This window comes from Elaeis guineensis, chromosome 1, assembly GCF_000442705.2.
Source record: "Elaeis guineensis isolate ETL-2024a chromosome 1, EG11, whole genome shotgun sequence".
Classification (NCBI taxonomy): domain Eukaryota; kingdom Viridiplantae; phylum Streptophyta; class Magnoliopsida; order Arecales; family Arecaceae; genus Elaeis; species Elaeis guineensis.
Window position 1 is genome coordinate 115579774 of NC_025993.2, and position 18492 is coordinate 115598265.

Consider the following 18492-nt stretch of genomic DNA (forward strand, 5'->3'; position numbering starts at 1 on the left):
TTATAAGTTGGATTGATGGGTTAGATCATAAATTATCATCCATAATTTTTATTAATAAATAATCTAAATGATTAAATATATAAATAAATAATATTTAAAATTAATATATAAATATATAAAAATTTTCCTGCCAAAATCATCCCTAAATCCAAATCATTAATTTCAGCTCAGCTACCTCAACTGCCCAACCCACCCCACAGTCCAGTTGTCGCCAAACCCCATCACTCCCTTGTGTTTTATAAACCGCCCACAGCCCATTTCCCTTCAGAAAGTTCAGATCCGAGACCCAGAGTGGAAACAGGGCAAAAAAATGGAGCTCTGCGCTTGCCTTGAGAGCCTCCGAGCCCAGCCGCCATGGGTTCTCCTCCTCGTTTCCCTCGGCCTCCTCTCCGCCGTCAAGTTCTCCTTCGCCGCCCTCCTCTGGCTCTACATCTCCTTCCTCCGCCCCGCCAAGAACCTCCGCGCCCGCTACGGTTCCTGGGCCGTCGTCACCGGCTCCACCGACGGCATCGGCAAGGCCTTCGCCTTCCAGCTCGCCCGCCGCGGCCTCCACCTCGTCCTCGTGGGCCGCAACCCCGACAAGCTCCGCGACGTCTCCGATGCCATCCGAACGAAGCACGGCGGCTGCCGGATCGAAACCGTGGTGATTGACTTCGCCGGAGACCAGGCCGAGGGCGTCGGCCGCCTTCGGGAGGTCATCGAGGGGCTCGACATCGGCTTGCTGGTGAACAGCGCTGGCGTGTCGTACCCCTATGCGAGGTTCTTCCACGAGGTGGATGAGGAGTTGATGAGGAATTTGATCAAGGTGAATGTCGAGGGGGTGACCAGGGTCACCCGAGCGGTGCTGCCGGGGATGCTTGAGAGGAAGCAGGGAGCCATCGTGAACATCGGGTCGGGAGCTGCCATTGTTATCCCCTCTGATCCTCTCTATGCTGTCTATGCCGCCACCAAAGCGTAAGTTTCGGCCTTTTTTTTTTTTTTCGTTTTTTTGTTTTCTTAAGTGAGTTTGCTGTTAGGTCGTTTTGTTTTAGTTGTTAGATTTGAATTTGGTATGAAAGATTTTGTCGGAAGGTTTAGTTGACTTAGTTTAGTGTGAGAAATGGATGATTCGAAGGAAGCGAAATGAGGATAATAACAGAAAGAACTTTTTTCCCAGAAAGGTCATTAGAAATCTGTAGATTGGTAATATATAATGATCCTTATTTAACAAGCAAGTCTTTTCTTTTTGTTATTATATATTTATGTTTTAGTTGTTATATTTGAATTTGTGATGGAAGATTTTGTTGGTGGGCTTAGATGTAGTTTGGTGTTAGAAATGGATGATTGGAAGAAAGAGAAGTGAAAGATCTGGATTAATTGGTTAGCAGATACGACTAAATAATGACAAAAATATATTAATTTACATTCTGCATGCATGGTGATCCCTATATGAAAAGAAAACCATATTGTTAGAAAGCCTTCATTCAAGGGTCATCAATTTGGCGTGATCCTTAAAGTCCCAGCAACAGGTGGTGTTTTAATTTAGAGTCTGTACAGGAAAAACTTGTTTCGCTTTCTTACACTAGTTCATACGTTTATCGTGTTTCTGGTTCCGGAGAATTGGATTACATAGCTGTTTTTTCAATGGAAATTTTTTTATCAGGCAAAAAAATCCTAAAAAAGGAAAAACACTAGCTTTCCAGTTCGCATCCATTAATCAAGATATGCAGATGATTTAGTTCATTTGAGCTATTGCTTAAATAAGATCTGTCATGATCATTTTGCCTTTCTTCTCTTTAAGGTTTTGGTTGGTAGGATGTGCTATGTGGAATTGAATGATGAGGGATGTGTTTCTGTTCTTTTCTTTGGTTGCTCTTAACAAGGTATTTTTGTTTGTTATCAGGTACATTGATCAATTCTCAAGATGCCTCTATGTTGAGTACAAGAACAAGGGGATAGATGTGCAATGCCAGGTAACTTTTTCTTTGTTTTTGCTTATGCATCCTTGACATGTACATCCATACTCAGATGGGATGATGTTTTCTTATGTGGATCTTGACTGATGTTTAGTCTGCTATTTTACTTTCTTTCTCACTCTGCCAGTTATCCTTCAGATAGGTATGAACCATTTGAGATTCTCTACATGTGAAGGACACCATCTAATTGCTTAACATAAGCTGATTTCTCCTTTTGGTGTTTTCCATTTTATCCTTGTAAAACTTCATGCTTAAATGGCATGAGATTTTAGTGTACAGATCTTGAGCTTTATTCTGCTATTTGCTTTCTTTCTGACTTTGTCGGTTATCCTTGAGATACATATGGACAGTGCAATATTGTCTAGAAGCAAAGCACACCATGTAAATGGCTAGCATAAGTTTTTGGTCCTTTTGGTGTTCCCATTTTAACTTTACACTCAGATGGCATGAGCTCTTCTTAGACGACACTCAACTGAGCTTTTTTCTTTGTTTTGCTTCCCATTTTAACTTTACATTCAGATGGCATGAGCTCTTCTTATACGACTCTCAACTGAGCTTTTTTCTTTGTTTTGCTTTCTTTCTTGCTCTGTTGGTTATCCTTGAAAAAGGTATGAAGCATGCAAGATTGACTACAAATAAAGCTTACCATCTAAATGGTTGACATAAGTTATTTGCTCCTTTTGTGCTACTTTTAGCCTTATTATACTTCATTATCTCATACTCGGATAGCATGAGGTTCTCTTATATGGCTTTTGGCTGTACTTTGTACTGCTATTTTACTTTCTCTCTGGTACTGCAAGCTATCCTTGGCATATATTTATTATATTCTTCTAATTTTGTTTCTGTTCATTGCTTTCATATATAGACGTAGTTGCCTTTGTCAGATTCATAAAATAAAATACCCAAATTCGCCTTTTCCTATCAACTACATTTATTTTTCTTTTATTTTTCTCTTCTTTGAATGCATCAAAATGTGGCATATATGGCATGACTAGGCAAACATTTTCAATGATTCTTTTTTTTTTCTTATTGATTTCTTCATTTTCCCCCTCTTTTAATAATGGGTTGATTCATACTGACACAAAGACTTGAGAAGTAAACTCAAGAGGGTGGTTAAATAGTAAGGCCATGTATCTGACTTTTGATATGCACTTAATAGAAAATCAAAATGGAAGGGAGATATCAATAAAATCAGGTGCAAAAAGAGTGGATATAATATGATCTTGGTTAAGAGAGTAATAATAAAATTATTACAGAAACTTCTTTAATGAGAACTTTACTAGAGTAGCAGACTAATAACCAGAATTAGAAATAAGGGATGTGCATCATTGTTCAATTTTGATAATTGAAGATAATTAAAAAGAGTGCACAGGATAAGATAATGTGTTCGTTGGATGAAATATTTATTTAGATAACTGAAGCCAACAAGCCTTGCTTCACCTATGTAGGTTTTCCTTTAAGGATCAAATCATCAAAGTATAGTCCAGCTATGTTCAAGACAACATTACAACCAGCTCTTTACTTGATGTTATCCTTATAATTTACTTTCCACTTCCTTCCATAGGCATCTCTGGACAAGATAGGGCATTGTTATGAACAATATATTGTCACTTGGCCAGAAAGAATCCAAACCTAATAGATTAGTAGCCTAAGCAAACCTCTTCAAGGCTTTTCTACACTTGAAAGGAGTCTAGATGAGACAGAAGAAGGTTGGGTATTCTATGGGAACCACATTCATCTTTGTAAGCAGAAGCCGCTAGGCAAAAATCAAATTTAATAACAGCGCAGCACAAAGGATGTAAGACTTTTAGAAATAGAAAGTCATTCAAGAATCTGGTTGATCAGCTTGGTAGCTTATATGATGTCTACAATGCTAGAAATTTACTATATGATGGCAGAAAATATTATCAGCTTTCAATGACCCCCTTATGTTCTCCTCAACTTGATCAGGAAGTCATTTAAAAGCCTGGGTGCCTTCTTTCTTTGCTATAACGGACAGCAGTCATCTTTAAAAATCAATTCCTGGTCCTTATTGAAAACAATGGAAATAAGCAAATTGCAAACAATCGGATTATAGCTGTGATGTCAAGGCAGGCAGTGACAATTACATATTGTTTTTCTAGAAGATTTATCGTGTTTAAGTTACATCTGAAGTGAAGGTAAGTCTGGTACAAATAATTAGAACGTTTTGCAGTGAAAGACCAAGGATATTCCTTAGCATATAAAGCACTACTGTCATTATAGCTGACAGCTTCCTTGCACTTCCTAGAAAAAAACCTTCTTATATATGTATATATATGTTCGATCTTATTCTAGAGAGGTTTCCAGAAAACATTCCTGTTGTAGTCCCAAAAAAAAAAAAAAATCCATGGTGTATCTTTCATGACTTCCTGAATATCAAAGTAGGTAGTCATCTTATTAAACTTGATTCCTCTTAAAGATCCCGTGGCTACAGCAGCTTTATATGCCTTTAAAAATTTTGGCTCTACTTTAGAAACAGTTGTTATTGATGTGTTAATCATACTCTTTACTAGTTGTTTATGCAACTGTGAAGTGGAAGATGTTCGAGGTGAATCGCTGACCGCAAAAGAAGAAGAAGAAGAAGAAGAGAGAGAGAGAGAGAGAGAGAGAGAGAGAAGGAAAAAAAAGAGGGAAAGACGTTCAACATATCAACTAGAGATCATATGACTGTATAATTACAACATAGAAAGTACTTGGCAAAACAGGATTTACGACTCTACTTGCTTTTTGTTAGTAAGAATTAGATCATATGCATCTTTTGTGCCTGGAAGATCTGACACACATTAGCCATAGACTGTTATATGATTTGAAATGTGGTGCTTTCAGTCATATATAGTTTTGACATGTCTTATGTTTTAAATGATGATGTCGTCAATCACTGAGAAGAATAACATGCCTATATATTATTCTGAAAAATTAAAGAAAAATTTCTCGATAACAATGAACTGGAATCAGTTCCTACCAAAAGCTTTGCAGAAACAGGAGGAACTAAATGCCAGCAGAATGTTCTGGAAATTCCACTTATGGGTCAACTTGCGTCTGGTGCCTATGTATCAGAAGGCATGCATGTACTATTTCCAGAAATTGTAACTGCTATCAGCAGCATTTGCTGACATTGTATTTCTTGGGGCGTCTTCCTTTGATGCCCTTTTAAGAAGTAAAATTTCTTGGGCTTTAGAGCTGTTGTTAGGTCTACCATCAGCATCACGGGAAAAAAATAAATGAAAATGGCAAACATCAACAAATTATATAGGCAGCATGCAAGTCCTCCTGTCGAACAAATCCACTTCAGCAAGTCATCTCTCTAGAATTGTAGTACTTGTGTTTGACTGCATATGGCTTCTTGTGTGCAGGTGCCCTTGTACGTGGCGACAAAGATGGCATCTATCAGAAGATCTTCCTTCTTCGTGCCATCAGCAGACACTTATGCTCGTGCTGCCTTACAGTCGATTGGCTATGAACCAAGATGTACACCCTACTGGCCGCATTCCCTTCTATGGTGTCTGCTTTCCATGCTGCCGGAGGCTGCTATCGACAAATGGCGCCTGGGCTTCTGCCTTGGCATCCGCAAAAGGGGACAGCTCAAGGATGCCAAAAAGAAAGAACAATAGTGTCCTATGCAAGAATCTAGATGACATCTCGCTGCAAAATATGTTTTATGCTTCAGTTTTCTGTTTGCTTTATTTGATGTTTCCATCATCACAAATAACTTTTGATGGTTTAACTTGTTCTTAGGAGTTGTAATTTGGGAGACTGATTGTATACTTAGATGGAAAGCTCAGTTTGAGTAGTAACTCATTTTTTTTTGGGCTGTGTTGTTCATCAAGTTATAGTGACGTTAACTTGCAGGAAAGTCACTCTCCCGGGGTTTTATAACTACAATTAGATCCTGCCGGTTGGGAGGTCGGGTTGGTGAGTTGTTGGTTGTTGCCCTTTAATGCAGAAATAATGCTACTGGTTGTACATGGGTATCAGAACAGATATCTATTGCATCATTTTAATTTACATGAGAGGGGGAATGGTGTGTGCAATAAAGTCTCTTAAGATGATGGTGCAACGATTGAAATTGTCAAGCTTGTTGAATCTTACCGAGAGGTTGGTCCTGTAGATGGTAGCAAGAGAGAGAGAGAGAGAGTCATGTAGATGGTAGCATGAGAGAGAGAGAGGGAGCGTCTGCTTTCGTAGAAATTATTAGATGGACCAAGTCTAGTGGATTTGTCCAAATCCCGCGGCACATGTATGATGAATAATAAGGTGAATTCTCATCCATGTTTTGACCGTTTTAACGTGGGGGGTGTGATAGCCCAGTCAGCCCCAAAAAAAAAAAAAAAAAAAAAAAAAAAAAAATGAAGAAGACTTCTGCAGGGAGCCTTCTTCTCCCGACTGGCTCCTAATCGGAGTCGGAAACTTCATCGGAGAGGAGTCAAACTCCTCTCCTCCCGTTCTATTTAAAGGGGAGACCTTTCTCCCTTCTTCCTACCAAAGAATTCAGACAAAACGGCGGCAATCGTCGGAAAATCCACCGCGGAAGACCGTCCCTGTGCCATCCAATTTCTCGTCGGAAAAGTCTCACCGGCGTCGGAGGTAAGCCTCCTCCCCTTCTTCTCTTCTCCCCTTTCCTTCCCGTGCCGATGTGCACGTTCGTCGGCAACCGGAGTCGCCGAATTTTGTTGCGGAAGAACCTCTGTTTTTGCCCGTTTTTTTTGATTTCCGACGCCGGTGGTCACCGCCGACCATCGATTTTGGCCCTCCTCTCGTCGTCGGGTCGCCCCCTTCTGCCGACGGCCACCCCACGCCGGCTGTGCCGCCGGTCGGAACTCCAACGAAGGGACCTCACGGTCCCCTGTTTCGGCCCAAAGGAACCCACGGGAAAAGAAAAAAAAGGAGGAAAAGAAAAAAGAAAAGGAAAAAAAAAGAAAAAAAAAAGAGAGAAAGAAAAGAAGAAAGAAAAAAAATTAATTAATTAATAAATAATGATATAAATAATAAAATATGAGAAAGAGAGTTTCTCTCTCTTCAGCTTGAACTAGTATTTTCTCTCTCTAGAATTGGACTTTCTCTCTCTATTTTCTCTCTCTAAAATCCTCCCTCTAGATTATTTCTTCCTAAGATTTTTAGAATTTTGAAAAGAATGATGATGAATTTAAATGATCCTCGTGATGGATTTTTGATCTGTGATCGTCAGACGGTACACCGACATCCACTTTGATCAGATCAAGTATTTTTAGATTTTAATTTTTATAATTTTATTGAATTGTCCACATTATAATTTCAGCATGATTTGATCCGATCGATCAGGATTTGTTGAATCATATTGTCTGAAGAATCCAAGATGAGTTTTCTCTCTCTAGAATTTTCTCTCTCTAAAATTTTCTCTCTCTAAAATATTCTCTCTCTTGATTGATTCTCTCTCTAAAAAGGTTAGTGAATAAAGAAATTTTTTTTAATAGTCCTGATCTGATTCTAATGAAGAACCCTGATCCATGGTTGTCAGATAGCGTACTAGCACCCACCTTGATCAGACCACGAATCTTTAGATTTGATCATCCATGATTTTGATCTAGCCATGACTTGATTTGATCATGTTGATTTCACCAATCGAGATATTGGACCAATCATAATGTTGAATTGTGTCATCTGATCAATTCAAATTGTACCTCATGAATTCTCTCTCCTCTAATTTTCTCTCTCCACTTGATTTTATGAAATCGATGAAGAAATCTCGGTCCTATCATTTCGAATCTGATTTGATCTGATAGTCAAACTTTGGATCGTTTAGGTCCTAATTAGATTTTGATTAGATGAAATTAGATGATCGGACCCAATCTAAACCATTGAAATATGGTATTCGTATTCTTTCTAATTATTGAAATTGATTCTGTATAGGATTGTGGATGTTTGATCATGAGATATCGCGATATGATCTACGAACAGAATTTTTGAAAGAAAATTTATAGAATTATATGAATTTATTGGAATACGTTCGAGGTAAGTAATGTTTCACTTTTTCTAGATTTATCGGTAAATTATAATGTATTTTTCTGACATGATTTGTGAAACGATGCATGAATTGGATGAATGGTATTTTGTTATGAAAATATCTTATTTGAAATGTTATGATGAAGCATGATTTGAATATATTGATTTCATGATGCATTATATTGATTGATTTCGATACTACATGATTATATGTTTTATTATCGAAATTAGAATATAAAACATGATTTATGAAGAATTATGATATAAGAAACAATATGAATTGACAACCTGACTATGTAAAGGACCCTGCCAATGGGGGCATATACGTTGGCAATTGATTGTCCTGAGGGTTTATGTCGCCAGCGAGACCAGCGACATGTCGTCAGAGAAACCAGTGACAAACCGCCAGCGAGACAGTGGTTCCAAAGGATATGGCTGTCAGATGATTCGCAGCCTACCGCAAACAGATACGCGGTATTATGACCCTGCCACAAGAAAATATGGTCATAGCTCATGGTTGACGAAAAGAATTGAAGAATGAAAGAAATTGAAATTTGGAAAGAAACTTGAATTTTCAAAAAAGAAATGAATTTGGTATGAATTATGTTGCATAATTGAAATTGATTTCGAATTAATGAACTCTATATGCTTATTTTCTATAAATGATTATTTACTTAAATGCCTGATGAAATCTGTTGAAAAGTGATCATTGCTTATTGGGCTGTCTAGCTCATTACCTTTTATTTTACTATTTTTACAGATGTTGAGGAATTAAGATGATACAAGATATAAATGGAAGAGTGATCAGAAGTAGAATCTCTATACTTTTATTTTCGATTGAAAGTCTTATTGAATTTGATGTAAGGACTATGAATCATTGTTGAATTTATTAAGACATTAAAAAAAAAAAATTTAGATTGTTATGTTTTGGATTTAAATTATTATCTAATTATTCTGCTGTTGTTTTAGGATAGCATGATAAGATACCTTGCATGCTTATGGGAAGAGTTTTCTATGAGTATGCGGTGGTTGCCATGACCCTCGATTCACAATCTCGGGTCGGGGGCGTGACAATTATAGTGGTATCAGAGCATAAGTGGATGAATTATGAAACATAGAATCAGATATAGAATGGGTATACGTGGATGGACACTAAAGACATTATAGTGTAGATTTTTGATGATTGTAGTGGGAGAAATATTTAAAAATTTTGGTTAAACATTGAGATTATGTATGAAAGGATCACAAGAGATTATGACATATAGAATCTGAAATATGATGGATGATCTATTGATCATGATATGATTAGTTAGATTTTGATCGAAATAATCACAAAAGGATTGACATAAAATTTTATTGTGCATTATAATTATTAATTTGATCATTGGTTATTCAAGTAAATCGTAAGTTCAAATTCGATGTGAGAATAATACTATGATATTACTTCTAGTTGAGAAGTTGACTATTATTGGCAAGATAAAGATTTGATGATAAAATATTGTTCCAGGATGGACTAAGAAAATTTTTTTTATGATGCTTGATTGGAATATTTATCGAAAGTGAACTGGATATATGGATTATATATAAAGTGGCATATTAGGATGAATACATATTTGAAGATATTGCAAAGAAGCCTATTTTTTATTGATGAAATTGATTTTGAGATTGTAGGATATTCATCGTATTGGAAGCTTTAATCATCATCCTTAGATCTAGATAATAGATCTTATTATGTCTCTTGGAGACTACATGATGTGTATAAAATTTCAATTTAAAAGATTTCGTATTTAAGTTGATCAAGAGATTTTCTGATATTATTGTTGAGGTTGTTAATAAAAAATTGATATCTTTAGATTAAGATAAAAAGATCTGATTTATATTTATTTCAGATTAAGAGACCCATGTGAATTTGCAATTTAGAAATTTTGGATTTAGAAATTGATATGGAGTTCTTTTACTTTTGTTAACGAGGTCCTTAATTGAATCTATTATTAAATGAAGATTTGATTTTTTTTTAGGCTTGTATGATTGATGTAAAAAGATATTTGATAGATATTGAAGATCCTGATGATAGAAATTTTAGAAAAAAATAAATAATGATTTAAAATTCTTATATATTTTGATTATGTCCAAATTTGGTGGAGCATCGAAGGATTTTTTTCATTAATTTGACTTATAAAGATTTTTGGTTTGAAAATTTATCGAATTGAATTGATATGAGGATTAAGATTTGATTCATATTGATTATAGTAAATCTATATGATGGTTTAAATATGATATTGGACTCAAGGGTTAATCAAAATTATTGTATACCAGTAGAAGTATGAATGAGAATCAGAAGTTAATCTTTGACTTCAATTGAAATTTAAAATTTTAGATCTTTTCTATTGATAAGATAAAGAAATAATTTGATCAAATTTTTTTGGTGAAGCTAAGAAATTTTGATTGTTAGATCAGAGTGCGCAGCGGAAGCATGGTTATCTGGATTACTTTGAGTAAGTCAAGTAATGTTGACCCTTTGAATTAAAGAATTATGAGAGATGATATGGTTTGATACAAGAAATTTATTGATATTAGAAAGAATAATATTTTAAAATTTTGAATTATCTTAGATACCCTAATGTGATTTTTTTAAAAGTAGTGCTTCCACCTACTATGCTACAAAAATATTTAACATCCTAATTCTAGGATGAGTGGACCCTTAATTTTTGATTTTAGATTTAGAATATTTAGAGATAAATTTTTTCTATCCTAGAATTAAATTTTATAATTCTCTATTTATTAGGAAAAATTTGAGATCGTTTATCGAATGATGATTTCGATCTTAGATTATTATACTCAAATATTTATCTCCAGGGTATAATAAAATTTGAAGTTTAGACTCTTTTGATCATTATTATTTCTCTGACTAAATGAAAAAGATTGAGGTAATCTATTGATATGGACGATTGTTCTACAAAAGATGGATTGGAGTTATTTAATTTGATAATGAATCGATTAATTAAGAGTTGTTAATGTTTAGATAAAGAAAATTGATATACTTACTTAGAATAGAGATATTGATTTTGATTATAAGAAAAATATAGTTTTGATTTAGATCAATTTTTGAGTTATTGATTTTTATTATGGAATGACTTAATGATAAAAAATTTGCTTCAAGAATTAGAATATTTAAGAGTTTGAGAGTTTGAGTAAGAAAATTTCGATGACTAGAAATAGTGATATTGATTCAATCAACAATGGTGATATTGATCTTTATGAAATGACTCAATGATGAAGTGTATCAAGAATTAAAATATCAAAAGTTCGAGAATGAGATTGAAATGATAAATCTTCAACCTTTGAAAGTATGAATAAGAAAAAATATTTTTGAATTTTGATTGAGTAGGATGTCATCAAATAATTCATAAAAGTATGTTTTCGTATCTTATGATGGGTTGAAATTAAGAGTGATTAATATTTAAATAAATAAATAAATAAATAAATGAATGATGATGAATGAAGTTCTTATGCAAGAATAGAGACATTGACCTTTTTCTATTCACAAGAGATAGATTTGATTTTAATTTGAGTCGTGAGATATTGAACATAATTTTTATAAGAAATGAGATCATAAATTCGAAATCTTGAAACATTGAAAATCTTTGAGATGTTGATTTTGATAAATAAGAAAATGAATGGTTCCGTTTCTGATAGATATTGATGTACCGACTTTTTTCTTATGAAATGATTTAAGAATGAATTTATATCAAGAATTAGAATATTGAAATATTTATGGATGAGATTCAAGTAAGAATATATGAAGACTCAAGCAAGAAAAATTTCGAGGACGAAATTTCTTTTAGAGGGGAAGAATGTGATAGCCCAGCCAGCCCAAAAAAAAAAAATGAAGAAGACTCCCGCAGGGAGTCTTCTTCTCTCGACCGGCTCCTAATCGGAGTCGGAAACTTCATTGGAGAGGAGTCAAACTCCTCTCCTCCGGTTCTATTTAAAGGGGAGACCCTTCTCCCTTCTCCCTTCTTCCTACCAAAGAATCCCGGGGCAAAACGGCGGCAATCGTCGAAAAATCCACCGCGGAAGACCGTCCCTGTGCCATCCAATTTCTCGTCGGAAAAGCCTCGCCGGCGTCGGAGGTAAGCCTCATCCCCTTCTTCTCTTCTCCCCTTTCCTTCCCGTGCCGATGTGCACGTTCGTCGGCGACCGGAGTCACCAGATTTTGTTGCGAAAGAACCTCTGTTTTTGCCCATTTTTCTTTGATTTCCGACGCCGGTGGTCCCCACCGACCACCGATTTTGGCCCTCCTCTCGTCGTCGGGTCGCCCCCCTCCTGCCGACGGCCACCCTACGCCGGCTGCGCCGCCGGTCAGAACTCCAACGAAGGGACCTCACGGTCCCCTGTTTCGGCCCAAAGGAACCCACGGGAAAAGAAAAAAGGAAGAAGAAGAAGGAAAAGAAAAAAGAAAAGGAAAAGAAAAAGAAAAAAAAAGAGAGAAAGAAAAAAATAAAATAAATAAATTAATAAATAATGATATAAATAATAAAATATGAGAAAGAGAGTTTCTCTCTCTTTCCTCTCTCTCTTCAACTTGAACTAGTATTTTCTCTCTCTAGAATTGGACTTTCTCTCTCTACTTTCTCTCTCTAAAATTCTCTCTCTATATTATTTTTCTCTCCTAAGATTTTTAGAATTTTGAAAAGAATGATGATGAATTTAAATGATCCTCATGATGGATTTTTGATCTGTGATCGTCGGACGGTACACCGACATCCACTTTGATCAGATCAGGTATTTTTAGATTTTAATTTTTATAATTTTATTGAATTGTCTACATTATAATTTCAGCATGATTTGATCTGATCGATCAGGATTTGTTGAATCATATTGTCAGAAGAATCCAAGATGAGTTTTCTCTCTCTAGAATTTTCTCTCTCTAAAATATTCTCTCTCTTGATTGATTCTCTCTCTAAAAAGTTAGTGAATGAAGAAATTTTTTTTAATAGTCCTGATCTGATTCTAATGAAGAACCCTGATCTATGGTTGTCAGACAGCATACTAGCACCCACCTTGATCAGACTACGAATCTTTAGATTTGATCATCCATGATTTTGATCTAGCCATGACTTGATTTGATCATGTTGATTTTACCAATCGAGATATTGGACCAATCATAATGTTGAATTGTGTCACCTGATCAATTCGAATTGTACCTCATGAATTTTCTCTCCTCTGATTTTCTCTCTCCACTTGATTTTATGAAATCGATGAAGAAACCTCAGTCCTATCACTTCGAATCTGATTTGATCTGATAGTCAAATTTTGGATCGTTTAGGTCCTAATTAGATTTTGATTAGATGAAATTAGATGATCGGACCCAATCTAAACCGTTGAAATATGGTATTCGTATTCTTTCTAATTATTGAAATTGATTCTGTATAGGATTGTGGATGTTTGATCATGGGATATCGCGATATGATCTACGAACAAATTTTTGAAAGAAAATTTATAGAATTATGTAGATTTATTGGAATGCGTTCGAGGTAAGTAATGTTTCACTTTTTTTAGATTTATCGGTAAATTATAATGTATTTTTCTGACATGATTTGTGAAACGATGCATGAATTGGATGAATGGTATTTTGTTATGAAAATATTTATTTGAAATGTTATGATGAAGCATGATTTGAACATATTGATTTCTTGATGCATTATATTGATTGATTTCGATACTACATGATTATATATTTTATTATCGAAATTATAATATGAAATATGATTTATGAAGAATTCTGATATAAGAAACAATATAAATTGACAACCTGACTATGTAAAAGACCCTGCCAATGGGGACATATACGTTGGCAATTGATTGTCCTGAGGGTTTATGTCGCTAGCGAGACCAGCGATATGTCGCCAGAGAGACCAACGACAAACCGTCAGCGAGACCAGCGGTTCCAAAGGACATGGCTGCCAGATGATTCGCAGCCTACTGCAAGCAGATACGCGGTATTATGATTCTGCCACAGGAAAAATGTGGTCATAGCTCATGGTTGACGAAAAGAATTGAAGAATGAAAGATATTGAAATTTGGAAAGAAACTTAAATTTTCGAAAAAAAAATGAATTTGACATGAATTATGTTGAATAATTGAAATTGATTTCGAATTGATGAACTCTATACGCTTATTTTCTATAAATGATTATTTACTTAAATGCCTAATAAAATCTGTTGAAAAGTGATCATTGCTTACTGGGCTGTCTAGCTTATTACCTCTTATTTTATTATTTTTACAGATGTTGCGGAATTAAGATGATACAAGATATAAATGAAAGAGTGATCAGAAGCAGAATCTCTATACTTTTATTTTCGATTGGAAGTCTTATTGAATTTGATGTAAGGACTATAAATCATTGTTGAATTTATTAAGATATTAAAGAAAAAAAATTTAGGTCGTTATGTTTTGAATTTAAATTATTATCTAATTATTTCGCTGTTGTTTTAGGATAGCATGATAAGATGCCTTGCATGCTTATGGGAAGAGTTTTCTATGAGTATGCGGTGGTTGCCATGACCCTCGATTCACAATCTCAGGTCGGGGGCATGACAGGGGGTGCGGGTGCTAGTTATCTAAAAATTTCTCCTATTTTAGGGCTTTTATTTGGTCAGACTAGAGCTCCAGCTGGATTAAATTATGATTGTCATCCACATAAATTTGAGGAGGAAGGAGATGGCATAGATATCTATTCTGGTAAGGGAAATGCTTTTGGTGCTGTATATGTGCACTCAAAGTTTTTTAAGCATGTTTTTAGCAATAATCTTTCAGAGTACACCAAGTCACTAGCCCCTCGCGTCATATGGAAAAAAATAGTACATGAGCACAAAATGGGCTGCCTACGGTATTAGGGTTTTAGTTAATATGCCATCTTGGATTCTGCTTCTAACTTAAAAGATCTTAAAGATTATGGTCTCTTGGGGTGAAGTGTTATTGCAAATATCTAAAGCTGTGTATTTGCAAGAAGAGAAGGTACAATAAGTACATAACAAGTCCAAACAAGATTTAATGTACTGATTGCTACGGTATCATATTGGATGTTATATCTTTTTTGGATGTATTATATCGTATTAATACTGAATCGATATGTAATTTTATATTATATAAATATTTAATGTCTCTCATCGTCTTGTATTGTATCGCATATTAATATTGTAATATGATGGTATTGATATGAAATTTAATATCAAAATAGCGGTTTAGGAATCTAAATTTAGAACAATATTGAAAAATTAGTAGGTTTGTGTGTGCTTAAACAAGTGTCTATTTTTATATTTTAATAAAATCGATAAAACATTGATTAGATTTTTTTTTTCTTTTTAAGAAGTGCAATGAATGCTTTGAGAACATGTCTGAAAATTAATTAATTTGTTTGTTTGTTTGTTTTTTTTTTTTTACTTTTTTTGTTTTTGGTTAAGAAGCAAAAGATGCTCTATTATCAGTAAATAAAGTCAGATGACATATACAGACTCACCCACGGATCAGTAAAGTACTTTTGTACAATTAGCTTGCGAAGGACGCATATAAGCATAAACCCCAAAGTATACCCAAAAACTCTTACCCATACAATTCCAGCAGCTCCCAATTGGCTCTCATCTGTATGTTTAAACCGAAACATTAGTGACGGGTAACTGGGAGACCAAATACTAATGAGCCAGTTTCTGACCTCCTGATGAACCCAGCTTCTGTGAGTTCTGATAAACCAAAAACCCCATCTGCAGCGTCTGTTCAACTAGACAATGTTGGCTCAGTTGACAGTATGACAGGTTTACAGTTTCTCCTGTAAGTCCATTGTTGCATAGAGCTTTAAACATTGATTCTTCTACAAACACCTGGTATAATGACCTATTAGCAATTGTATAGATCACTTTACAGATGATACTGAAAGAGCCCCATCTTATTTTGATTTTGCAGCAGTCTTTAGCATCCACAGCATAATACAAGAGTTTAACAAACACAAGAAAATGAAGCCAACAGCCAGCATGTTGACTGCCAGATTCAACACCAGTAGCGCCATGTATATCTCTCTGACTATAGTTGCATTCATTAAGATGTTTTGAATTATCAGTAGCAGAGTTGTGAGTTGAGAATTTCAAATCCCAATTTCTCACCAGATGGGCCTGCATCCACAACAAACCAGCGTTAGTCATAAATAATTTTATTGTTCTGTTCATCTTTTTTTTCTTCATTTTTTCACTTTTTCTTTCTTTTTTTCTCATTTTTTTTTCCTTTTTCTCCTTTTTTTTTTTTCCTTTTCCTTGATTTTTCCTGTATACTCTTTCTGTATTTCCCTTTGCTTTTTTGCTTTGTTCAACTGTCTGTTATATAATGATCATGAAACCCTGTTAGCCCAGCCATGTTTGTGACTGTACGGATATGTAAGCAATACAAGTGTCAGTGAAGAAGATTATAATTTATTTGAATGTTTGAAAGTGAGCTTTGACAATATTTTCTAGTTGCTTTTGGGAAAACAAATAAAAAAATATAAGATGAAGTATTTAGTGAACTTGTGCTTAGAGACGCTCTCTATGCTTGAACACGCTAGTAATCGTTCTTTAGAGCTTATTCTTTTGCAGATAAAAATTTATCTAGAAACTATATTTTTCTAGATAAGTATTTCCAAGACAACATATAGACAGAAAAATAATTTATTCATATTTTTTATATACTGAAAAATGGTTTGAAAATCTGTTACTATATTCTTTTGTATTACTATTTTTCTGGATAAGTTACTATGGCCAATTTATATTTTTATAATATCTTTTATTATATAAATATTATTATATATTATAATAATTATTAATATATTATAATAATATATATAATATATTAATATATATTAATATATTAAAATATATTATATAATTATTATATTATATTTTATTATTATATATTATATCATTATAATATATTATCATATGTTATAATAGTATATTATATTATCATATTATTATAGATAAAATATTAATATATTATATTTTTTATTTTATATATTATTATAATATATTATATATTAAATTATATAATATTATTATATATAATAATATAGTATAATATATTATAAATATTAATATATAATATAATATATTATTATATTACTATATATTATTATATTATTATAATATATTATACTATATTATTATAGTGTTATATAAATATGTAATATAATATATTTTATTATTATATATTATTTCAGTTTATTATAACATATTATATTATATTGTTACATTATTATATTATAATATAAAATATTAATGTATAATTATTTTATTGTTATACATTAATATAATATAATATAATATATTATATTATTATATATAATAATATATAAATATATTATAAATATTAATATATAATATATTATATTATTAAATATTATTATATTATTATAATATATTATATAAGTATTATATTATATTATATTATGGTTAAGGGTATATTAGAAATAAATTAAATGTGTTACTTTTTTGGTTGATGGAAAAATGATTTAGCCATCTCCTAGGTGGGTAAGATTTTTTTTATTTCATAAGTAAATATATTCATGGAAAGTAACTTATCCATCTTGAAAATCATGAGAATATGGTAAGTTGGTCAATAAAAAGTTGATCAATTTTTTTATAATATTTATCCATAAAAGAACAGGCAAAATATAATGACAAGTAGTGGATATGCTTCAAGTCAAGTTGGATAAGCTCCAAATATATATAATTTAAATCCTATTTTAGTGAAAATGCACTCTTACCGGTCTATCTCTTACTTAAGAAAGAGAAACAAAAGGAATATGCTTGCTATAAGTGAAAGCATGCTTATCAAAAATGATTATAGGAAACAACACTTGTGCAACCCTAATGAATACTAATTAAAATATAACATTATATAAATACTTTTAGCAAACTAGATAAATTTAATTTTAGTTTATGTTTGCACATCTATTTGTCATGCTGCATATAAGCTCAAATTTTCATCTACACAGAGGATAATGATTGGAATTAGAATTAAATTTGAATACTAAAAAAGAATAAAAATTGAGATTTACAGGATTTTGACATTCTCATTGTATGGAATGAAAATAAAAAATCTATGACTTGGATGTGAGTCACTTGTTATCATTTTTTTTGTAAAATTCAACTATCTCTGATAATGCATCTGAAAGATTTTGTAACTATGCATTTGACTTTTTTTTCTTGTTTTTCAAAAGTAGAGAGGCCACTACGAATTTTGAACCTGCTAAGACCGATTTTAACTAGTTGGCACACATAAAACAGATGGAATTATAGAAAATCCTCCATCTTTTTATTTTTCGGTTTATTTTTTTTTGATTTTTTTTTAAAAAAAATTTAAAGCAAGCTTTCTGTTTTCCCGCTGAGCCGTGCCGCGGCACCCGACGGACCTCGTCGGTAGCACAGGATCTCATCAAAGAGATCAACCGTCCATCTCTGACCGTTGAACTGGAACCATCAATCAGATGTAGCGAAAAATAACAGTCCAG

The 18492-nt window shown here is 33.4% G+C and overlaps 1 protein-coding gene across 1 annotated transcript; it reads left to right on the top strand.

Annotated features, from left to right (window-relative positions):
* Positions 1–250: 250 nt before the first annotated feature.
* On the top strand, positions 251–5770 carry LOC105038734 (very-long-chain 3-oxoacyl-CoA reductase 1). The gene is made up of 3 exons (XM_010914603.4): positions 251–954; positions 1883–1952; positions 5330–5770. Exons 1-3 carry the CDS (start codon positions 311–313, stop codon positions 5585–5587), a joined length of 972 nt encoding a protein of 323 aa, XP_010912905.2. The 5' UTR covers positions 251–310; the 3' UTR covers positions 5588–5770.
* Positions 5771–18492: the final 12722 nt, after the last annotated feature.